The sequence below is a fragment of the Mobula birostris genome, chromosome 3 (genome assembly GCF_030028105.1).
Source record: "Mobula birostris isolate sMobBir1 chromosome 3, sMobBir1.hap1, whole genome shotgun sequence".
In the NCBI taxonomy this organism is placed as follows: Eukaryota; Metazoa; Chordata; class Chondrichthyes; order Myliobatiformes; family Myliobatidae; genus Mobula; species Mobula birostris.
Window position 1 is genome coordinate 154,613,775 of NC_092372.1, and position 26,245 is coordinate 154,640,019.

The following is a 26,245-nucleotide window of genomic DNA, read 5'->3' on the forward strand; positions in this document are numbered from 1 at the left end:
CCACTGCCTGTAAGGAGTTTGTACTTTCTCCCCATGATCCCATGGATTTCCTCCAGGTGCTCTGGTTTCCTCCAACTTTCCAAAAGGTGTACGGGTTAGTAGGTTATTTGGTCACATGGGTGTAATTATGTGGGCCAGAAAGGTCTGTTACTATACTGTACTTCTAAATAAATAAGTGAACATCTGTGGCTCTGCTAAAGGAAGTTTTCAGTTTAGCTATGGAGTCAGAGGCCAAGCCATCAGTAATTTGCTGAAATACAAGTGATGCTTGGTGATTGTTGGCAATGGTACTATGCTTGAGCTGGCAGGAACAAAAATAAGTACTGCTTGTCCTATAGTGTGAATAGTTTGGCTGGAGAACATTACTTGTTTGCCAGTGACAAAAGTATAATTGATAATATTTTACCATTATGCTTGCATTTCCAGGCTTCATTTATCTGCTACAATACATTCCTTTGTCATAATGTCCAAAAGATGATGTAATAGTTATTAAAATTAATTTTATATCTGACATCTGTAGACCTAGTAATTTATTTCTAGAAATAAATTAATCAGGTTTACTCTGCATACCTGTGTTAGACATTTTCCAGAGTTGGCCTTTCTTTCAAGTAGACTGGTTGTCATGTTTCAGGATTAATTCTAGTAACTAAAAAAGCAGCAGTCCTTTAAAACACTTTGTTATAATTTTAGCCTTTTCATTACTTGCTGAAAGTGGAAAGACTGTAAAAGCAAGAACAGAAATGTGCCAAAATGCAAATTTCTACAAGTATGTAAATGACTGGAGTGATATTTGAAATGTACAAAGCTTTGATTTAATTGCAATGATGTGGATTGTGCTTGCAAGGCTGGCGTTTGCTTGTTTCTAATTTCCCTTGCCATCTTCCTGAGTCCCTCTAGTATTTCTGTTGATGGTTCTCCCATCGTATCATGGGGGTTGAGAATGCCATCATTGTGTTAAAGGATTAAGGACTGTTTTGCCCTGTCCATCACTTCAAGGCAGCATCATAATTCAAGGATAATAGCAAACGACTGTTAGTAATGCTGCCCAGGATATATAAATATACTTTAACATGGAAAAAATTACATTTACATTTTATTTTTGAATCCATTGTTTAAACAGGTTACAGTTAGCTAGGTCCTCAAATCTCTTGCAAATAAGATAACTGAATAACACAATTTATTTTTTCTATGATAATGTTTATCAAACAATTAAAATAATTTGGAGAAACCATGATAAATCCATGATCTAAAAACTTTATAACAAATATATTAATACATATGAACCAAGCAAAATTAAGTATCAGTATCACACACGTGGAATTCCTCAGCCAAGATCCATTGCTAATACAGTTGGAAGGGAACATCTATATCAGGGGCTCTCAACCCTTTATCAATGCTATGGCCCCATAACATTAACCGAGCAGTCCATGAACCCCACGTTGGGAACCCCTGACACTTAAAACAAATTGATATAAATTGAACCATTTAAACATTTACACAAAACTTTCAGATTGTGTACCATACAAATTAATTACCAATTGGAACAGTTTGCTAATAAAAAAAAACAGCCAGTGGAAATGAGTTCTTCCGTCAATATCCTAATTAATGCATTCAACCATATTAGGAGTTAAGTGCCCCAAATTATAATGTATTTACAGATTTTATGTCTTTATAGTTATTGTCTGACTAGAAACAGAAAACAATAGATGAGTAACAAATATTTCCAATAATGTTAATATAATTTTCCCCTTTCAGATATAGCTCTACATCTCTGCATGTAATCCTCAAATCAATTTGTGACTGTTAAATCCCCTCAGAAGTTAACAGTTACTAAATTAAATCATAGAATAACCTGTTTAGCTTATTAAACCTTTTTCCTATTTTTACAACTTTATAGACAAGAGAATAAATTGGCATTGGTCTATTGTGTAATTAATATATTCATATTTCAACATTTATAAATAAAATGTAAAACAAATGGTATTTCAATCTAACTCCTCCTAGCCTTCCATTCAATAGTCTTAAAATTTGTCAATTCTTTAAAAATGAACTGTAAGTCAGTGCATATTTTATCATCTGTACCTCCACTGTAGTGCTGGAATTATGATTGAAACAAATAAGGATCACACCCATTATCATCCCATTGAGTTGGCGAGAATGTATTTGTTGGCTCCATACCAAATTCAAGGCAATATGAATCCAAACTTAAAAAGTGGCCTGAAATACATTTAAACCAATGCATATGAAAGAAAATCACTTGAAATCAATCCAATATATAGCAGCACCACCTTTTAACTCTGAAATGTAACTCCCAAGGACACTGTCATGTGCCTAGGTTAGAGATTTCATTGTGATACACATTTGGTATGGAATTTGTAACAGTAAGCTTGCTATGGAGAGAAATTGAAGAAAGACCCTTTCCACATGTGCTCTTTAAAATGCTTGAAATAGGTAATAGGGTTGCACAAATTTAATCTGTTCTTTCTCCCCTCAATTGTTCTATTTGGGAGACACAGAGCTCAGGCAGAGGCATGTCACATAGACACTGGACCATCTACTCCTCAACTATGAAGTACTCATTTATTTATTCTCCCCAGATTATAACATTCACTTACACAAAGGGACAGGTTACTATGACAAATTAATCTGCACATATTTGTGATGTGCGAGGAAACATGAAGAAACCCTCCTGGTTACAAGGAGAATGTGCCAGTTTCACACAGGCAATACTGGATGTCAGGATTGTACCCAGAACACTGGAACTGTGGTACTGAGTATTCGACAAAAAAAAATTCAGTGTGCACTCTATGGGAATTAAAGGCATTTCCAATGGCTGGCAAAAATACCATGAAATCCTACTGTACTGTCCTATATCCTAAGTATCTCTGGTAAAACCTATTTACATCATCCCACTCCCTTCAACTTAGAATTATACAATAACTTCAAATAAATCATTATTGTAGATTAAACTGAAGCACTGCATAACTTCAAACAACAGGAAGCATGCAACCAAGGAGTGAATATCAAAGAGGGAAATAATTCAAAGGCCATCAAAATAGAGAATGATTTAGTAACTTAAGTATCTATATTATTTGTGTACTTTTAATCACAAGGGTGTTGCATTTTAATTTTTGAGGGGAAGGATATAAAGACTACTTCAGCTAAGTAGTTTTAAGGCTCAATCAGGCCATCCGCCCATCTATCAAGGCTTTATGAACATTTATAGAAATGAAAGTAAACAAACCAATACAAAATGTTTTCAATACTTCAGCACCCGGCATAACATTCCGTTTTTAAAACAACTTAAGTCTGCAAATAATTGCAGCAAGCACTTCGAACATAAGAATAAAATTAAAATACATTTCAACCTTTCTTCATATCAAATACAGCAAAAGAACTATAACTGGAGATCGTATGAAAACTAAGGTTCAGGAGTTACAAAGATAAACTCTGAATTGTGTTCTTGATAGTTATGTGCAAAATATTGTGAAGCAAATTCCTTATGCACATCTGGTATGAATGACATCTTCCTGCCAATTGCAGCTAATACAATATTCATCTTTGGATGTACAGGAAGGCCACAACTCTGAACAGTGCAGGAAAGCGACAGATGGAAGAGCCAACACTCCTCTCAGTAATAAAAGGAAACGCACATGGTCACTCAGTAGAAGGCTTTACTTCCTCAGCACTATCCCCAAAAGGCCTGAAATGCAAACAAACACATCAGTTATCAACATGCAAACTGACTGACTGACTGACCAATCTGCCCAGCTGATACCTTGAAAAGATCTTTACACTGATGGTAAAAAAAACTATACTTTTCATCAAAAATTAAGCAACTCAGAAATACCTGATCTAACAAAGGGTGCAGGGGTTGTTTTGTGAGCTAAGAACCAGCACTATTAGAGTTAGAAATTCCTCAAACATAAGCAACTGAATTGTGCTCTGAAGCAGTAGTTCTCAAAAATGCTCTGGAAGGTATACACTGCACTACATCAACAATACACTACAACAGAACTCCAATAATCTATTGAGCTTTTAAGAAATCCTGAAATTTCAAGATTTGGTTCACACTGTTTATGTTCCACGCTTCTTTTAAATTCCCCTGGTTCACTAGAAAATTTAATATACTGGTCTGTGTTGGATAACTAGGAACATTCATATAATCTGGAGAATCAGAACTTTACTGTATTTCCTTTTCATATGTAGCTATCATGAGAAATAAGATACAATGTAAAAACGAAATGTACAAATACAATTTGAAATAAAATTAGATGAAGAATCAGAAATCAGGGGTAAACTATTCTTATTCATAGATTGTCTTTTAGGCTGAAAAATTAAGTCTGTCCAGTCAATCCAGACACACAAAGAACTACTTGGCAAAGAACTACTGTGGATGGAGAATTGGTTAGCAGACAGAAGCAAAGAGTGGGAATAAACGGGATCTTTTCAGAATGGCAGGCGGTGACCAGTGGGGTACCGCAAGACTCAGTGCTGGGACCCCAGTTGTTTATAATATATATTAATGACTTGGATGAGGGAATTAAATGCAGCATCTCCAAGTTTGCGGATGACACGAAGCTGGGTTGTGAGGAGGATGCTAAGAGGATGCAGAGTGACTTGGATAGGTTGGGTGAGTGGGCAAATTCATGGCAGATGCAATTTAATGTGGATAAATGTGAAGTTATCCACTTTGGTGGCAAAAATAGGAAAACAGATTATTATCTGAATGGTGGCCGATTAGGAAAAGGGGAGGTGCAACGAGACCTAAGTGTCATTATACACCAGTCATTGAAAGTGGGCATGCAGGTACAGCAGGCGGTGAAAAAGGCGAATGGTATGCTGGCACTTATGGCGAGAGGATTCGAGTACAGGAGCAGGGAGGTACTACTGCAGTTGTACAAGGCCTTGGTGAGACCACACCTGGAGTATTGTGTGCAGTTTTGGTCCCCTAATCTGAGGAAAGACATCCTTGCCATAGAGGGAGAACAAAGAAGGTTCACCAGATTGATTCCTGGGATGGCAGGACTTTCATATGAAGAAAGACTGGATGAACTGGGCTTGTACTCGTTGGAATTTAGAAGATTGAGGGGGGGATCTGATTGAAACGTATAAAATCCTAAAGGGATTGGACAGGCTAGATGCAGGAAGATTGTTCCCGATGTTGGGGAAGTCCAGAACAAGGGGTCACAGTTTGAGGATAAAGGGGAAGCCTTTTAGGACCGAGATTAGGAAAAACTTCTTCACACAGAGAGTGGTGAATCTGTGGAATTCTCTGCCACAGGAAACAGTTGAGGCCAGTTCATTGGCTATATTTAAGAGGGAGTTAGATATGGCCCTTGTGGCTACGGGGATCAGGGGGTATGGAGGGAAGGCTGGGGCGGGGTTCTGAGTTGGATGATCAGCCATGATCATAATAAATGGCGGTGCAGGCTCAAAGGGCCGAATGGCCTACTCCTGCACCTATTTTCTATATAAAAAAAAAGTGCTCTTTTTAAAGGCTGTAAGATTGCTGGGACTGGAAACGTATGGGGATGGAGTACAGGCTAACGCAGCACAGGAATGGAGGGGTGGACTGAAGGACAGTATACTGAGTGACATGAACCACCACAGCAAGGCAAGCATGGTACTGGAGAGGACAAAAAGAGGAGGAAGTAAAGAGAATAAAGAGTTTGATTCCAGCGATCTGCAATGTATTGAATATTCCTATGTAATTTTACTTAACTCATTGAAACACGGGAGTATATTTCTTCCCCTTTCTTTATTGCAGCCAAGTCTTAGTCCAGGTTAATACGTCAAACCACAGGCTATTCTGGATCATCCTCATATCAGCTAATTATGATTATGACAGCAAGTCACAAAATCATGTTAGGCACATTTGGAGAGTAGAGCTGCAGTGTTCAAGAGCAGATTTTTAATCAGGGAGTAGGTTATCAATGGAAAAATATTTTTAGCTGAATTCAAATTTTCTGAACTGTTTTAACCCAAGCTTCTGCACAAACATCGATTAAGAAAGAATAGTTTCTGTAGCAACAACAATATAACAACCCGGAGAATTATCAGAATCATCTTTGACAGAGTTGTGCCGATTTTCAACATTTGAGATATAATTCACTAAACAGCCCTGATAAGACATCATTTATTTCACACAACACACATAAAAATTGCTGGTGAACGCAGCAGGCCAGGCAGCATCTCTAGGAAGAGGTACAGTCGACATTTTGGGCCGAGACCCTTCGTCAGGACTAACTGAAGGAAGAGTGAGTAAGGGATTTGAAAGCTGGAGGGGGAGGGGGAGATCCGAAATGATAGGAGAAGACAGGAGAGGGAGGGATGGAGCCAAGAGCTGGACAGGTGATTGGCAAAAGGGATATGAGAGGATCATGGGACAGGAGGCCCAGGGAGAAAGAAATGGGGGAGGGGGGAAAAAAGCCCAGAGGTTGGACAAGGGGTATAGTCAGAGGGACAGAGAGAGAGGGAGGGAGGGAGGGAGGGAGGGAGGGAGGGAGGGAGGGAGGAGAGAGAGAGAGAGAGAGAGAGAGAGAGAGAGAGAGAGAGAGAGAGAGAGAGAGAGAGAGAGAGAGAGAGAGAGAGAGAGAGAGAGAGAGAATGAATATAAATAAATAAATAATGGATGGGGTACGAGGGGGAGGTGGGGCATTAGCAGAAGTTTGAGAAATCAATGTTCATGCCATCAGGTTGGAGGCTATCCAGACGGAATACAAGGTGTTGTTCCTCCAACCTGAGTGTGGCTTCGTCTTTACAGTAGAGGAGGCTGTGGATAGACATATCAGAATGGGAATAGGACGTGGAATTAAAATGTGTGGCCACTGGGGGGTCCTGCTTTCTCTGGCGGCCAGAGCGTACGTGTTCAGCAAAACGGTCTCCCAGTCTGTGTCGGGTCTCGTCAATATATAGAAGGCTGCATTGAGAGCACCGGAAGCAGTATATCACCCCAGCCGACTCACAGATGAAGTGTCGCCTCACCTGGAAGAACTGTCTGGGGCCCTGAATGGTAGTGAGGGAGGAAGTGTAAGGGCATGTGTAGCATTTGTTCTGCTTACAAGGATAAGTGCCAGGAGGGAGATCGGTGGGGAGGGATGGGGGAGGGGGGGATGAATGGACAAGGGAGTCGCGTAGGGAGCGATCCCTGTGGAAAGAAGGGGGGGCAGGGAAAGATGTGCTTAGTGGTGGGATCCCGTTGGAGGTGGCAGAAGTTACAGAGAATTATATGTTGGACTCGGAGGCTGGTGGGGTGGTAGGTGAGGACAAGGGGAACCCTATCCCTAGTAGGGTGGCGGGAGGATGGGGTGAGAGCAGATGTGCGTGAAATGGGGGAGATGTGTTTGAGAGTGGAGTTGATGGCAGAGGAAGGGAAGCCCCTTTCTTCAAAAACAGGACATCTCCTTCGTCCTGGAATTAAAAGCCTCATCCTGAGAGCAGATGCGGCGGAGACGGAGGAATTGTGAGAAGGGGATGGCATTCTTGCAAGAGACAGGGTGAGAAGAGGAATAGTCCAGATAGCTGTGAGAGTCAGTAGGCTTATAGTAGACATCAGTAGATAAGCTGTCTCCAGAGATAGAGACAGAAAGATCTAGAAAGGGGAGGGAGGTGTCGAAAATGGACCAGGTAAACTTGAGAGCAGGGTGAAAGTTGGAGGCAAAGTTAATGAAGTCAACGAGCTCAGCATGCGTGCAGGAAGCAGTGCCAATGCAGTCGTTGATGTAGTAAAAGAAAAGTGCCATGTGCCCATGGCTACACCTTTAGTTTGGAGGAGCCAAAGGAGAAATTATTAAGAGTAAGGACTAATTCCACTAGACGGAGCAGAGTGGTGGTAGAGGGGAACTGATTAGGTCTGGAATCCAAAAAGAAGCAGAGAGCTTTGAGACCTTCCTGGTGGGGGATGGAAGTATATAGGGACTGGACATCCATGGTAAAAATAAAGCGGTGGGGGCCAAGGAGCTTAAAATCATCGAAAAGTTTCAGAGCGTGGGAAGTGTCACAAACATAGGTAGGAAGGGATTGAACAAGGGGGGATAAAACAGTGTCGTGGTATGCAGAAATGAGTTTGGTGGGGTAGGAGCAAACTGAGACAATGGGTCTACCTGGACAGGCAGGTTTGTGGATCTTGGGTAGGAGGTGGAAATGGGAAGTGTGTGGTGTGGGACCTACAAGGTTGGTAGCAGTGGATGGGAGACACACAGCATTTCCCTTTCATTCTAATATATGGTTATATATATTTTACCACTTAAAGCGCCCATTAATCACCAATTAAAGCGTTGAGGAAGATTGAAACGTCGAGGTGAATGAGAGTTCAGTGCCGACTGCCTTCGTTTTGATCCCTGCCAGAGAAGGAGCCTGTGAATGGCCTATCGCTGTCTGGCTCACTGTGGCAGGTGGCTAGGCCTCTCGAGTGGTGCCCCTCTCTTTTGATGAACGTCAGTGATATTGTAGGATGATATCATGATTCCGCATTTATGGATTGGATTACTGTTTATGGCCTGTGAAATTTTCAGACTTACGGTTTTATATATTACGCTTTTCTTAAAATCGCCTGTTCCTTTTCCATTTTGTTGTGCGAGGGGAGGTGATTTGCAGTTTGATGTTCTGATAGTTTTTTTTTAATACAGAGGAGGGGTTACATTTGGGGGTCGATGTTTGTGTTCTGTTCTGTGCAGGGGAGGAGGGTTTTGCAGGTTTATAATTGGGATGCCATTCTTTTTTGTGGGGGGGGTTGGTTTGATGTTTCTCTCTGAATGACTTTCATGTTCTTTCATTGCTTCATGGCTATCTAGAGAAGAGGAATTTCAGAGTTGTGTAGGGATACATGCTTTGATAATAAGTGAACCTTTGAACCTTTGGTCCACGCAGGACCCAAGAGAAGAAATTATGGATCTTCTGGAAAACTAATCAGTCAATGTACCTCATATTGAAATCAATTAAACTTCTGAGACACAATATGCATATCAAGGATTAAATAGAAACCATCTTCAATGAAACTCTTATATTGTCTTAAATTCTAAACTTGTTTGAAGAAGTTGTGGGGATATTTTGATACCCACAGCTTATAAGGATCCATTAAGGCCTAATGAGCCAGTAGGAACTTACCGATGTATTTGCAATGGCCAAGGAGTCTGGGAAGGAGTCGGTAAGGCAGTTGACGGACTCATCAACATAGCACTGTATATGTTGGAGGCAACTACTAGGATGCACAAGAGTATAGGTCCAATGATTGCACCTTCTAGGCCGAGGTAGTAAGCTCCCCCTGCTACTGCCAAACCAGTGAGATATGGGTGACCACCCCTGTGGAAACAAATAACAAAGATAACATTTTAAGAGTTCAAACTGCATTTCTTTTTAGTTTTTACTTCTCCTCTCCCACCTTCCCAAGTGTATCCAGTAATTTTGAGGGGAGGGGCAGAGTGAGATGCCAGTGAACTTCAAAGAACAGAGGAATAAACTAGGTGAGCCAGATACCAGACCATAAGTATTTCTAAAACAAAAATGGATGGCAAATTATCTGTGACACTTAAGCAGTATGTGACTTTCTTATTCTTTTAACCAAAATCACATCTGCTTTATAAGACCATAAGACCACAAGACATGAATTTTGAAACTCATTTGCCAACTGAATACACATACAGCAAATTTATTCATGGTTTGCTCTTTTGCTATTTGTAATATTTTCTTTAATTTGTGTCTTCAAATTTAGAAATTATATTGAAAAGAAAGCGACCCTGGACAAACTGGATTTAACTGGAAGTAAACAATGTGTGGTGACCACAAACTCCAGTGAAATTGTTGGAGATCAGAAGAATGCAAGTTTGTAAAATAAAACAGCACTACAATACGCTGTTGGAGAATCCAAATCACAAAGATCATTTGAATCAATCCTTCAAGTGAATATTGCTATTACTCAAAGATTTAGATAAAGAGGAAAATTAGGCATTGATAATACAACACTAGCACAGTACGGCAGAAAGGCATTGAAAACATGCTATTGTTTAGCATAAATGTTTTCTGTTGTCAGTAGAGTTGCCACAAGGATGATTTTACTGTTCATATTTGTACGTAACTCATAAACTTTATTCAGTCTAGCTAATTACAAATATGTAACACTCTGGTTTCGTTGGCCACGTAAGTCTGGGGAAGACACCCTCCGGCCCTGCCAAACGTGGGAGATTGACGCTGTGTGATTTGTTATCCTGTTACAAATCAGTACCATGAAATAACAGACAGTACACCACATACAATTAAAAGATTTAGCTTTATAATTCTTAATTTGACTAAAGGGTTAGTAAGGACAAAGCAAAAAAAGAAGAGGGCCCATTTTAATGAAACAGTCTAATGTGCACAAGTTGGAACAAGTCTGAGCGCCCTGCGTGAGCATTTTTGGAAGTGCATAACGCATTTGGGAAAATGCAATCAGGCAAGGTGATAAGACAATAAATGGGAGAATACTGAGAAGTATGAAGGAAAAGGTTAAAAGGATTCTCTCCTTTATTGGTGGAGTCTCCTAATAAAAAGCAAAGGGAAGTTGTGCTTGAGTTTCATACATGAACTACTGGGCCACAGCATGAGTACTGTATTGTTTGGACATTATAGAAAGGATGTGACGCTCTGGAGAGAATGTAGGCAAAAATTAAGGATTTTGCTAGCACTGGAAAAAAATTAGTTCTGAGAAAATACTGGAAAAAGTTAGTGTTGTTTTATTTGGAACAGAGGGTATTGAGAAAATACAACTATAAATTTTGAAAGGCCTAGATGAAGTACATAGGTACCAATTTCCCTGAGCTGAGGTGAGAGGATGAAAAATTAGATGGCATAACTTTTAAGTAACTGGTAGAAAATGAGAGGAGATGCACAGGGAAGATGGGAGTCTGCAACTTCAATGCATGTAGGGCAGTGGGTCAAAAATCCCAATTATATTTTCACAAATTCTTAAATTGATTACCTTTACTTGCCACATATACATCGAAATATGCAGTGAAATGCATCTTTTGAATCAGACCAACATAGTCTGCACATGTGCCGGGCAGACTTGCTTCTAGCGGCAGAGTAGCATGCCCACAACCTAGTAACACTAACACCCATGTCTTTGGAATGTTGGTAGAAACCCACATGGTCATGGGGAGAACATACTAATTCCTTATAGATAGTGGTAGGAATTGAACCCTGATCTTACAACTGGCACTATAAAGCGTTATGATAACCTCTACATGACTGCGCCACCTATGGTACAAAAGAGCCAAGACATGCAGTGCCATGAACCTAGCACTGTCAAATGGGATTAAGCTGAGTAACTCTCTCCTAATCTGCGGCAACACGATGGGGAAATTTTGTGTCACGGATTTTCAATCCGACCTAGTCTCCCACCTATATGACAATGTTTAATATTAGATAAAACATTTTATCAAGTGGGTTATGTCTGTTTACCTACGTTCTATCTTTCGTTTTGAAAGACACTCTGCAGAACCAAGTACTATAATAATAACAACAGTATTGCATAAATCAACTTCAAAGCCAAATCATTTTTGTATGTGTGTTACAGCTACAAAACTGGAAATTATGCATTTAACACTCACCCAGAAATATCAGAATAAATAGCTGTATCCACAAAATAGGTTGGTAGCAAATGGCAAACGAGAAGGAGGATGGCCATAAGGTTCTCTCCTTGTGTCAACCAGAGGTCTATCACTGCAGGCATTGCAGCCCAATAAGTTCCTAGAAATGGAACTGCTCCAAGAGTAGCTGCTAGAGCTATTAATAAGAAAAAAAAGGTTTATCCACAAGGTGTCCAAATGCAAAATAAGATCCATATCCTGAGGTTAGTTTTCGTAAATGATTACTACAATCAAAATGTCACAGATGTTTAAAATCCAAAATAAAAGCAGACATAGGAATTCAGACAGCCTGCATCAGAGTAGTGAAGAAAATAAATGTTTCAAACTGACTATTTTTCATCAGCAAAGGAAAAGAAATTGAAGTAAAGGAAATGAAGTTGGAGGAAAGAATAAAGGAAATAGTCTGTGAAAGGATTGTGGGAAGCTTTAAATGAAAACTGAATATTGGTTTAAAGAAAAAAGCATAGTGAAGGAACAATTTAATTAAAAAAGAGATGTAAAAGACAAATAAAACATTACCCAAAATAGTTAAATCTGATGATGACCGTGAAAGGATATAGTAGTGTTGAGTTGAAGTGTGAAGTTCATTCAGAGTTCTGGGTAGTGGAAAATGAGGTAAAAAGATGAGCTGAATTCCTACATCTCCATGAGAAGGAGTTGGGAGGGGAAGAGGAGAGGCTGTTGTTTGTGAATGATCCCATAAAATGCTGTAAGGGAAGAGATGATATCCAGTGTAGTGGCATCCGATTTCATTTCTGGCACCTTAAATAGGATGAAATATAGAAGTTGGAAGGCAAGGATATGTAAATCTAAGAGGGAGGCATAGACACAAGTCTAATAGCATAAGGAATAGGAATGAGAAGGTGAAGGGTACAAAGAACAACAATCTTATATTTTTTTGTCAATCGTTTGCTCTCAAAATCATAACCGTCAAGAAAAAGTTAAAAGATGCTTTGAGGGTTGAGATACTTTTAAGTATTTTACATCACAATGTAATTCCAAAACCAAATATCAAACTAAAACATATAGCTACAGTACACCCTTTTTTCCAACACAGATAATCCAAGAAACTCCTGCATAACATCTGTTTATCGAATGGAAATTCACTCTTACAGAATTTATATGACTAAGTAAGTAAAGCATGTTTATCTTTTTCAACTTGTAATTCTTGACACATGCAGTGATACAGCTTTGTGATATGAAAAATTGCGAAACAAACTATCCTGTAGGAAAGCAACACTCCCCCTCCACTCAACACTGGAATGTAGATGCTGCCTGTATGATGTATCAAAGGTGTTTCCATTCTGGTAATAGTTATAAAGTTAAACACTTTTTAATTTAGGGTGGGCCATAGGTTGCCAATGGACAGAGATCAATTTCATTTTCCTAAGATCTCAATCTGGTATTTTTAACAGACAGATTTCAAAGTCAATTGATATTTTTAACAAAAACTAGAAATTAGTTGCATGGTTTTTATACTATTTTCTAAATGCATCAATTTTTAGTTTTGTTTTTATGTTAGAATAAATGTTGCATGCAACACAGGTGACACTCTTACATTTAAGTCTACATTTGTTGAATGTGCTTTACCATTCCTTGTTCCAGTTCTCATTTTTGAGCTGTTAATTCTTGAGTAATTATTTATGAATGTTTATACAAGCACGGCAAAATATTACAGCTGAACTACAACTATAACTGATAAATTGTTTACAAAACTGTATTTTAGAAAAAGGCAAACCAATGAGTATACCTGATGGAATGAAGACAATATTGATTCCAAATACAGTATGAGTCAACCAGGTGTAAAGCCCGTAGAAAGCGGCCATCTTGAGGGAAGCATCAAACACACCGCTGCAGAGGATACAAAATCATAAATTTGGTTTATTTGTATTTGGCATTTATATATTCAGAAAGTCTAATGAAGAAAATGACTAATGATGTAATACATGAAGCTGTGATAATAAACTGAAGAAATTAAATTTAGTAGCTTCCAAAACACTATAATGGGCAAACTAGTTAATATCTTCCCAGTTAACGTAGAATGGTGCCAGAGCCAAAATGGTTCTGTCATCACACAGTACACAGTCAATCCTGTCAGGTAATTTTGACACATTCCTGAAGCATGCTTGTTTTTTTTAAATCTCTCCTTGTAAAAGGCACCAGGTATCCAATTACTTGCAAGTTTTCAAATTTCATTCTGATGCACCTATCATAGTTTAGTCTATCATAGTTGGATATGCTTAATCTGAAGTTTCCATTATGTGGTATAAGATGGCCATCTTAGAGACCTAAAACAGTTCAATTTACTTGCTCGAGTGCCTTCATTTTGTAGTACTACTATCATGAAATTACTTTATTTAAATGAATTGGTAGAATCCCATTTTTCTTCTAGGAACAGAAGTGGTAATATTCTTTTCAAAACATTTAAAAATGAAAATCGTAAACATATACCTTCAAACAAAAGGGCAGATTAAAAAAAGTGAATGCATTTTATAGATAATGTACACGTTTGTAAAAATTCCCACTGAACCCAATAAACAATAATAAAAGCAAGAGAAGTCAAAGGAGACAAAAAGATAAAGGAGATTGAAAATGAAATTATACATTTAACAAGAAACTGACAAATAAAAATGGATTGTTCCAAAGGAAATGATAGAGAGTTAACAGAAAATTGGAAAAGAATGTACGGAAGAGAAGTTAAGGTATGTTCTAAGCACAGTAATTCAGGTCAAACTGATTCACATCAAATCTTAGAAGAAATGCCACTTAATGAGAGCTATAAAAAAGATATCCACAAATTCAAACTCAAAACGGCACCACACAACAAAGTAGTTCAATGAGATAAAGTAAAAATGTAACAAATTTCTTGGAAAATTCTGGTTGTATATTTCAGAAGAGCTTATGATGAAATTGAAAGAAGTGAGGGTATAAAGTAGAATTTTGAAGGTATGTAATAAAGTAAAAAATGTTCTTATCACTAAGGAGGCAGATTACAATGAAAAGAATTTGGACAAAGAATAATGGCCCATTTTTACTTTTTTGTAAATAACATTGATAAGATAGGAAATGCATCTCTGTGGTTAATAACAGTGGTACAGAGCACTCAACATTTGAAAATAAGACAAAAGGTTGTCAAAATTGTAAATTCTTTGCTGCATATGATATTAAAATACTTGAGTGCAGTATATTTATAATATCCCACTTGTGATGCTAAAGCCCAAGATAAAGGTATGAACTACCCTTCAGTATCAAATATACTAAAGCATTTAAAATGGTGACAACCATTTATCTATCCTAATCTTAAAACTGATGTGGCCTCTGCTTCCATAATTGACTCAGAAATTATTTACATACTTTCTCACAACCCTCACATCCATTGCTCATAGCCGAGCTATTTCAGTGCAATTACACCACCTGATAATATCCCAAATTTCCCTGCAATACCACGTGCACAAATCTAACCTGGTTAATCACAATTCCATCAGCTTCCTTTCAATATTATTCAACTAGGTGATGGATGGAATCATCAACAATACAATTAAGGAGCAGCCTACTTACCCGAGACTACCATGGAGCACTGGCTTAATTACTTTCCATCCCCAGAACTCCTCCTCCAGTAATGGATGCTTTTTCTTTCCTATGTTATTGACACTGACATAAATTACAATTTCCAGCTGATCTCTTTTTCCCCCCCAAGCTCCAATCAATCATAATGGCAGCATATTAGATATAGTTATCATTAGATAAAAGACCATCTATCTTTGTAACTAAGCTTCCACTATCATTGATTTCTGGCAAATGATTAATCATCAATAGAAATCATTTCCTCTGTGTTACTGGGGATTATTCACTACATCTGTTATGAATCACTGTCCTAGATACCTTATCAGTTGATCAATCTTACTGTTTCACAAGCTCAGGAAATTATGCTACTGCCTACTTGCAAGTTGCAAGCACTCCTCACAGAAACTTCCTTAAGAAGCAGTGATGTCTGCCACTACTCTTGAAGTGAAATTTCCAGAATTCCCACAATAAAGAATTTCTACAAAGTACAGATGCTTTGCTGCAATAAACATACCATGACTCCAATAACTTCAGAAACAAATTCATGCAAAATCCTTGCATTCTGCATACAGTTCATTAACGTTGATTACCTAAGTTCTACCTAAATTTATTTACCAAGCTACTTAGTCTCAGCTTGTCACTGCACTAAACTTCTGATCAAGCTAAACATATTTCACTCACCAGAAGAGTCCACTATAAACACATATTTACAAGATTCTCTGAATGCTCTTCTCAGGATTTCACTCAGAATTTCTAGTTTCATTAATTCAAATGTATAATCAGTCCTTTATGGTCAACCTAATGAATTTTGCAGTTAAATTACCAGAAATACATAACCATCACCATTCCTCTTCAAGACACACCCTTCTACTTGCCCTGTTACCAAAAGTCTACTAAATGCCTCTTTCTATCATTGTACAGTAATATATGTTCTTAAGAAGCTTACATACATTTGTCTATGCTACAAAGTTAATGTTATCCTGAAACAGAAGGCTCTCAATACTTACCTTAAAATAGATCCCTGCCTTGTAATATTTTTAAAATACATGTCATGGCCAAATTTTGAAGAGCTCACTAACCATATATGGGAATTGTCAGCTCCAAAGGTTTAAGTGCTATTCAGGGCACTCCTGATGGGTAGGAGTACTGACCACCAGGTGTTCAAGGAGCCACATAATACCTCACTTATGAGCATAAGAAGTAGGAGCTGCAGAAGACGATATACAGTGGCATAACAAAAGTTTGGGCACCCTTGGTTAAAATTTCTGATACTGTGAATAGTTAAGTATCTGAGAAGAGAAGATGGCGGCGGCGCGACACAGCGCGCAGCGGCCACTCCGGAATATCTGTTATCTGTCAAGTAGGATGCTGTGCACAATCTTGATTTGATGGAGACTGACATGAGAAGCACGGAGGAACATCTGGAGAAACTTCTGAAATGTCTGTTTCGCTGCTGATGCTACTGTGAGATCCAGAATCTCCGGAGGGGAAGGCCCCACATTCCCGGCTTTGCCTGTTACTTGGTGGCCAGGGCTGGAGTCGAAGCACTCAGCAGAGATGGTGCTCAGTGGCGGAGGCTCGACGTTTTCCGACGTTCTCAGAGTCGGCTGTGGTCGGGTGCTTCATCGGCAAGTTTGCGGCGCTGGAGGTTCATAGCAGGGAGAGTTTTTCTTCCTTCTACCGTCTGCGTGAGATGTTGGGGCTATCGGGACTTTGAGACTTTTTTTTTTACTGTGCCCATGGTCTGCTCTTCATCAAATTACGGTATTGCTCTGCACTGTTGTAACTATATGTTATAATTATGTGTTTTTTGTCAGTTTTAGTCTTGGTCTGTCTTGTGTTTCTGTGATATCATACTGGAGGAACATTGTATCATTTCTTAATGCATGCATTACTAAATGACAATAAACGAGGACTGAGTGTCCTCATGATCTAATAATCTAAGTAGAAGATGAACTGATCTCCATAAAGTTAAAGATGAAACATTCTTTTCACCATTTTAAGATTAGTGTATTACTTTTGTTATGTACAATTTTAGAGTGGGAAATAAAGGAGCACCATGCAAAAGTTTGGGCACCCCAAGAGATTTGAGCCCTCAGGTAACTTTTACCAAGGTCTCAGACCTTATTTAGCTTGTTAGGGCTATGGCTTGTTCATAATCATTGTTAGGGAAGGCCAAGTGATGCAAATTTCAAAACTTTATAAATACCTTGACTCCTCAAACCTTGTCCCAAAAATCAGCAGCCATGGGCTCCTCTAAGCAGCTGCCTAGCACTCTAAAAATTAAAATAAGTAATGCCCACAAAGCAGGAGAAGGCTATAAGATAGCAAAGCTTTTTCAGGTAGCCGTTTCCTCACTTCGTAATGTAATTAAGAAATGGCAGTTAATAGGAACGGTGGAGGTCAAATTGAGGTCTGGAAGACCAAGAAAACTTTCTGAGAGAACTGCTCGTAGGATTGCTAGAAAGGCAAATCAAAACCCCCCTCTGACTGCAAAAGACCTTCAGGAAGATTTAGCAGACTCTGGAGTGGTGGTGTACTGTTCTACTGTGCAGCAACACCTACACAAATATGACCTTCATGGAAGAGTCATCAGAAGAAAACCTTTCCTGCATCCTCACCACAAAATTCAGTGTCAGAAGGTTGCAAAGGAACATCTAAACAAGCCTGATGCATTTTGGAGACAAGTCCTGTGGACTGAAGTTAAAATAGAACTTTTTGGCTGCAATGAGCAAAGGTATGTTTGGAGAAAAAAGGGTGCAGAATTTCATGAAAAGAACACCTCTCCAACTGTTAAGCATGGGGGTGGATCAATCATGCTTTGGGCTTGTGTTGTAGCCAGTGGCACGGGGAACATTTCACTGGCAGAGGGAAGAATGAATTCAATTAAATACCAGCAAATTCTGGAAGGAAACATCACACCGTATGTAAAAAAGCCGAAGATAAAAAGAGGATGACTTCTACAACAGGATAATGATCCTAAACACACCTCAAAATCCACAATGGACTACCTCAAGAGGCACAAACTGAAGGTTTTGCCATGGCCCTCACAGTCCCCCGACCTCAATATCATCAAAACTTTGTGGATAGACCTCAAAACAGCAGTGCATACAAGACGGCCCAAGAATCTCACAGAACTAGAAGCCTTTTGCAAGGAAGAATGGGCGAAAGTCCCCCAAACAAGAATTGAAAGACTCTTAGCTGGCTACAGAAAGCGTTTACAAGCTGTGATACTTGCCAAAGGGGGTGTTACTAAGTACTAACCATGCAGGTACCCAAACTTTTGCTTCAGGCCCTATTCCTTTTTTGTTATTTTGAAACTGTAAAAGATGGAAATAAAAAAGTAATCTTACTTAAAATATTAAAGAAATGTGTCATCTTTAACTTTATGCTGTTTGGAAATCAGGTCATCTTTTACTCGCTTAGCTATTCACAGTAACAGAAGTTTTGACCGGGGTGCCCAAACCTTTGCATGCCACTGTACCCCTTAAACACACTCCACCTTTCAGTAAGATCTTGACTAATCTGATCTTGGCCTCATCCAATTTTTTTGCCTAATCCCCATAACCCTTGACTCTCCTGCAATGTAAAAGTCTACCCCTACTTGGATAATTCTCAGAATTCAGCTTCCACGGATCTGTGAGGTGGTAATTTCCTTATTATCTCCATTTTAAATGGACCACACACAAAAAAAGAAAATGCTTAAAAATAGCAAGTTAGGCATCACCTTCGAAAAGCGAAAAGTCAACATTTTGGGTCTGCTATCCTAAACAGAATTCAATTTCAATCTCAAATGGTCAACCCCTTATTTGTAAACTACTGTAAATGGCCCCAGATCTAGGAACCATAGAAAAACTACAGCACAGAAACAGGCCTTTTGGCCCTTCTTGGCTGTGCCGAACCATTTTCTGCCTAGTCCCACTGACCTGCACACGGACCATATCACTCCATACACCTCCCATCCATGTATCTGTCCAATTTATTCTTAAATGTTAAAAAAGAACCCGCATTTACCACCTCGTCTGGCAGCTCGTTCCATACTCCCACCACTCTCTGTGTGAAGAAGCCCCCCCCTAATGTTCCCTTTAAATTTCTCCCCCTTCACCCTTAACCCATGTCCTCTGGTTTTTTTCTCCCTTTGCCTCAGTGGAAAAAACCTGCTTGCATTCACTCTATCTATATCCATCATAATTTTATATACCTCTATCAAATCTCTCCTCATTCTTCTACGCTCCAGGGAATAAAGACCTAACCTATTCAACCTTTCTCTGTAACTGAGTTTCTCAAGTCCCGGCAACATCCTTGTTAACCTTCTCTGCACTCTTTCAACCTTATTTATATCCTTCCTGTAATTTGGTGACCAAAACTGAACACAATACTCCAGATTCGGCCTCACCAATGCCTTATGGAACCTCATCATAACATTCCAGCTCTTACACTCAATACTTTGATTAATAAAGGCCAATGTACCAAAAGCTCTCTTTACGACCCTATCTACCTGTGACGCCACTTTTAGGGAATTTTGTATCTGTATTCCCAGATCCCTCTCTTCTACTGCACTCCTCAGTGCCTTACCATTAACCCTGTATGTTCTACCTTGGTTTGTCCTTCCAACGTGCAATACCTCACACTTGTCTGTATTAAACTCCATCTGCCATTTTTCAGCCTATTTTTCCAGCTGGTCCAAGTCCCTCTGCAGGCTCTGAAAACCTTCCTCATTGTCTACTACACCTCCAATCTTTGTTAATATCAGCAAATTTGCCGATCCAATTTACCACATTATCATCCAGATCATTGATATAGATGACAAATAACAATGGACCCAGCACTGATCCCTGTGGCACACCACTAGTCACAGGCCTCCACTTGGAGAAGCAATTCTCTACTACCACTCTTTGGCTTCTTCCATTGAGCCAATGTCTAATCCAATTTACCACCTCTCCATGTATACCTAGTGACTGAATTTTCCTAACTAACCTCCCATGCGAGACCTTGTCAAAGGCCTTACTGAAGTCCATGTAGACAATATCCACTGCCTTCCCTTCATCCACTTTCCTGGTAACCTCCTCGAAAAGCTCCAATAGATTGGTCAAACATGACCTACCATGCACAAAGCCATGTTGACTCTCCCTAATAAGTCCCTGTCTAGCCAAATGCTTGTAGATTCTGTCTCTTAGTACTCCCTCCAATAATTTACCTACTACCGACGTTAAACTTACCGGCCTATAATTTCCCAGATTACTTTTCTATCCTTTTTTAAACAACGGAATAACATGAGCCACTCTCCAAACCTCCGGCACCTCATCTGTAGACAGCGACATTTTAAATATTTCTGCCAGGGCCCCTGCAATTTCAACACTAGTCTCCTTCAAGGTCTGAGGGAACACCCTGTCCAGTCCCGGGGATTTATCCACTTTAATTTTCTTCAAGAGAGCAAGCACCTCCTCCTTTTCAATCTGTACAGTTTCCATTATTTCACTACTTGTCTCCCTTAATTCCATAGACTTCATGCCAGTTTCCTTGGTAAATACAGACGCAAAAAACCTATTTAAGATCTCCCCCATTTCCTTTGGTTCCGCACATAGCCGACCACTCTGATCTTCAAGAGGACCAATTATATCCCTTACAATCCTTTTGCTCTTAATATACCTGTAAAAGCTCTTTGGATTATCCTTCACTTTGACTGCCAAGGCAACCTCATGTCTTCTTTTAGCCTTCCTGATTTCTTTCTTAAGTTCACCTTATTTACTCCCTGTTTCCTATACATGTCATACAACTCCCTCCTCTTCTTTATCAGAGTTGCAATATCTCTTGAGATCCAAGGTTCCTTATTCCTATTCACTTTGCCTTTAATCCTGACAGGAACATACAAACTCTGCACTCTCAAAATTTCCCCTTTGAAGGCTTCCCACCTACTGATCACATCTTTGCCAGAGAACAACCTGTCCCAATCCACGCTTTTTAGATCCTTTCTCATTTCTTCAAATTTGGCCTTCTTCTAGTTCAGAACCTCAAACCTAGGACCAGAACTATCCTTGTCCATGATCAAGTTGAAACTAATGGTGTTATGATCACTGGAACCAAAGTGCTCCCCTACACACACTTCTGTCATTTGTCCTAACTCGTTTCCTAACAGGAGATCCAATATTGCATCCCCTCTATTTGGTCCCTCAATATATTGATTTAGAATATATTGATTTAGAATATATTGATTCCACTAAGAATCTTGTTCCACTAAGAATGCCACTACACCAACAATGATCCAATGTTCTATACAAGACATTCCCCTTTCATCTCACTGATGAATGCTCTCCTGACCACACAAGTATATCACTTCTTTAAAAAGGAGACGAAAATTGTACACATTAGCCGAGGTACAATCTCACCAAAACCCTCAAACCTAAGATCATGTACTGTACTCAACCACTGGCAATGAAGGGAAACATTCCACTTGTCTTTCTCCTTTACTCCCTGTATGCTCATGACTGTGCCACCACCCACAGCTCTAATCTGCTAATTAATTTTGCTGATGATACTACGTTGATTGGTCTAATCTCAAACAATAACGAGGTGACTTACAGGGAAGAAGTAATCTCTCTGACACAGTGGTGTCAAGTAAACCTCTCCCTCAACGTTGCCAAAAAGGAGCTAGTTGTGGGTAACTCCTATTGACATCAATGGATCTGGGGTTGAGAGGGTAAACAGCTTGGCAAGTTCCTTGGCATCCACATCACCGAGGACCTCATGTGGTCTGTACACACCAGCTGTGTAGTGAAAAAGGCACAACAGTGCCTCTTTCACCTCAGACATTTGAGGAAGTTTGGTATGGGCCCCTAAATCCTAAAAACTTTCTACAGGGGCACAATTGAGAGCATCCTGACTGGCTGCATCACTGCCTAATATGGGAACTGTACCTGCCTTAATCACAAGACTCTGAAGAGTGTGGTGTGGACAGCCCAGCACATCTGTAGTTATGAACTTCCCATGATTCAGGCCACTTACAAGGACAGGTATGAAAAAAGGGCCCAAAGGATCATTGGGGACCCGAGTCACCCCAATCATGGTCTATTCCAGCTGCTACCATCCGGGAAATGGTACTGCAGCATAAAAGCCAGGACCAACAGGCTCTGGAACAGCTTCTTCCACCAGGTCATCAGACTGATTAACTCACGCTGAGTTGAGTGTATTGCTATGTTACATTAACTGTTCTATTTATTATAAATTACTATGATTCCACATTGCACATTTAGATAGAGATGCAACGTAAAGATTTGTACTCCTCATGTATGTGAAGGATGTAAGAAATAAAGTCTATTCAATTTAATTAGCTTCATATTAACTTTTGTCTTTCATTTTGGAGGCCACCTAGGTATTTTCTTACAGCAATGTGAATAATATTTTGCTTTTCTGTTTTTATCATCCACATTTCACTTTCATCTGCCAAATATTTTCCTACCTTTATCTATTTTATTCTGAAAGTGCTTTGTACCCTCTTCACAATTTCCTTTCTTACACTTGTATCCTTAGCAAATTTGGTCACTTTATCAAAGCCCGATTTTATAATAAAACCAGTTAAAACATTCCAATGGTCAGAATCAGAATCTGAATCTGATTCTGATAAAACCAATTAAAACATTTCAAAGGTCACTTGATGAGCTAACATTTGGATCTAAACTTTATATCACAAGACTAGAAACTCATCTGTAATTTATTACCCCAAGCTCTAAGGCTTTAACCATAGAAAATATAATTGAAGTGGGATTAGAGATTGAGAAAATGGGATTGTTTGCCAAGCAAAAAACAGGACTGCATGTCTATATTAACATGCAAGATATATAATGTTTGATGACTCTGGTATTTCTGAATTTACAATTAAAATGTTAACTTCATAACTTTAATAACAGTCAAATGGAATATGGAGTCAATTAAGAGAACAATCATTTTTGAGACAAAACTGACATATGGTGATGCGATGAAAATGCTTCATCAAAAGTGCTTTTAAATAAAAAAGATAGATTTTAACAATGGTTCTCAAAACACTGAGCAATGAGCATTTATCTATCTCCACAAGCTGCAGTCATACCAATGTGCATGCACTCACATGAAAGTATCACACACACCAAGCTGCACGGAGGCTCTCACAACATGCAACTTGGTAGTGTGCAATGCCTCCACCAGAGCTGAGCAGGCAGAATGAGAACTCCAGATAAAGAATGAGAGCTTGATTTATTCAACCCAGGATACAAAACTGCATGCTAATTAACAGGGAAGGTTAAGTCAAATGAAACCACATGCTCATGCAGTGTATTTAATTATTGACATTGGTTCTATTACTAAAAACATTTCAAAGCATATAGCTACATCTCTCACAATGTCACAGAAAATGCTAAGCTGCAGTTAAGCAAATTATTTGAACATAAAGAGACCTAGCAACATTTAAATACTGTTAAGCAATTGTGGTTGTTTGTTAAACCAAGGACAAGAGAAAACAAATTAAGTATTGAATGATACTGAACAGGACAGTTAGTTTGATAGTCAGAAGAATTGTCATCTGACTAATTAAGCTTTTAAAAGCATGAAATTGATAATTGGGCTTCCTACCGTATAGCTTCTTCAACAGATTGCCCCACAATGTTGGAAGAAGGGCCTGGCTGGGAAAGTGGTGTCAGGCCAATCACCCACTTCACTGGTTTGTAGCATTCATCATTTGAACTTAACAGATAGAATAGTGTGGTCAAGAAAATGACCTGTATGATAGGGAGTTGGGGGGCGGGGAAGGGCAAGGGAGGAGAAAAGAGTATCAGAACTGAACCACAATTTGATGCATTAAATAAAACAATCACTAAATTACATCAGAATCAAAACTGTGAATAAGCCTGCCAAAATAAGGCAGTACAATCGCAAACTGGATATTATACAAATTAATCTTTACACATTTTGGATAACATTACTACCCCAGTTATTAGCTGAAAGAGGAATGAACATTCTAGGATTTAAATCCAATGGATTCATCTTATTAGTTTTAGTCCGAAGTATTGCAATGGAACAACTCAGTAATACATTTCTTGTAAGCTTACATTGAAATGTAGAAAAGAGGGTTGGGGAAGCAGGGGGTTGCAGTGGTGATAGCGGTGAGTGTTCAGCCACAAAATAATGTTTAAAAATATTTTACAGCCGGCTGTCACACCTCAGGCTTCAGTGCTTGTCAAACCCAGAGAAAGCTTTCTTCTTGTCATTGAAGAACTATTTGAACTCTTTTTTAAAATTTGAAACCTTAAAATTAATGGAAACTATTTGACACAAAAACATTAAAGCAAACTCAAATGAAAACAATTTCAAAATATTAGCATTTAACCCTCCACTTAAATCAATGGAGAAATTAGTGCACCAGCACATTCTGCACTATATGTAGAGGGAGTCCCTAAAATTCTCCCTTTCCTCACGAGTCCAACATCATACAGCATTCAGGAAAACTGCAACAATTAGCTGACTGGAGTTTCAGGGCTTCCAGTTTTACACAGTAATTAAGTTATGGAGAGAAATGCTGCTCCTAATATCTGTGTTAAAACTACACAGCTATCATAACTTTATATATATCCCAGAAATATTTCCAAATTTTCTCTGGTGGATGTATCTCAAAGGTGAAAGAGGTGGGATGACAGGAAGAAGGATAAAAAATTTGAGAGTTTTGAACTGGGAATTTTTGATGAACAATGTGACAAAATCTCAAGTAAATAATGGCCCTAAATATTATGATATATCAGTTTGTATGCACTGTCACAAAAATACAGCCAGCTCTATAACTTATATACAATAATAATTGTTTTTAGCTAACTGATTTTCTTTTGGTTAAAGCAATGATAAGCTAAATTTGTTCACCATAGTCATAGTGTCTGTCAGGAGTTTAAGTGGCACAATTTAGTTACTAAGGAGATTCTTGGAGACACTACATTAGCAAACATGAAAAAAGATATACAGTACTGTGCAAAAGTCTTGGGCATCCCAGTTTTTCCAATATGTTTTTTATGTTTAGTTTTTGTTGTGTCCATCAGTGTGGCAGTAGAAAAGAGCAAATTTTAGATTTCCAAACATTCTTTTTCCAAAAAATTAATTGTTACAAAGAAATTTTTGTATTTTGTTAAAGAAAGTAACATATTAGATAATAGACCACTTCTCAAATAAAAACTTGATCACTTTGTAGGTATATAGCCCAGTGCATGATTAAACAAAGATAACAAACAGGATAATAATGATCAATGACATAATGAGTTGGCTGAACTAATTGATTAACAGAAATGGGTGTAGAAGGAATCAACTTGGATGAAGGACAAGCAAACTAAAAGGTGTGGCAGATGTGACAGTTTAACCTTCAAATCATCAATTCTTACATAGCAAGACACAAGGTGGTCAGTCTGCATCAGCAAGATCTCTCCCAAGCAGACATTTTGTGGCAGACAGGAGTTTCAAGTTGTGCTGTCCAAGCTCTTCTGAAGGAGCACAAAGAAATGAGCAAGGTTGAGGACCAGAAACACTGTGATTGGCCACTAAACTGAGTGTAGCAGATGAGAGATACATCAAACTAACGTCCTTCTAAATGGAAAGAAGTCCATCACTGCTATCAGCTCTGAACTCGCAGAAACCACTGGAACCCAAGCACACTCCTCTAAAGTCCAGATAAGTCTTGTCAGAAGTGGTCTTCAGGGAAGAATTGCTGCCAAAAAGCAATTTCTCCTAAGTGCAAAACAAAGCCAAGAGACCTGCCTAAGCACAGAAACATATGGACTAGGGTGCTGCACAATGATAGTAAGTGCACTGGACTGATCAAAATTAGAATTTTTCAGTTCAAACAGGTGGCAAATTGTCTGTAGAAGGAGTGGAGAACACTACATGAATGAGTGTCTGCAGCAAGTAGTATGAGCAGATTCTCATCCGTCATGCAGTACCATCAAGGAGGAGTCTGATCAGTCCCAACTTCATTCTGCAGCAGGACAATGACCTGAAACACATGGTCAAGGTCATTAAGAACTATCTTTAGCAAAAACAAGAACAAGGAGTTT

The 26,245-nt window shown here is 38.9% G+C and overlaps 1 protein-coding gene across 1 annotated transcript in view; it reads right to left on the reverse strand.

Annotated features, from left to right (window-relative positions):
* Nucleotides 1-1,240: 1,240 nt before the first annotated feature.
* The window catches only part of tmem245 (transmembrane protein 245), a 115,993-nt gene continuing 90,988 nt past the window's right edge, over nt 1,241-26,245 (reverse strand). The window contains exons 13-17 of the mRNA XM_072253527.1: nt 23,790-23,935; nt 13,375-13,475; nt 11,586-11,760; nt 9,109-9,303; nt 1,241-3,703 (exon numbers count right to left, since the gene is read on the reverse strand). Of these exons, the coding sequence (XP_072109628.1) occupies nt 3,658-3,703; nt 9,109-9,303; nt 11,586-11,760; nt 13,375-13,475; nt 23,790-23,935 (663 nt within the window). The 3' untranslated portion in view covers nt 1,241-3,657. The remainder of the gene's footprint in view (nt 3,704-9,108; nt 9,304-11,585; nt 11,761-13,374; nt 13,476-23,789; nt 23,936-26,245) is intronic.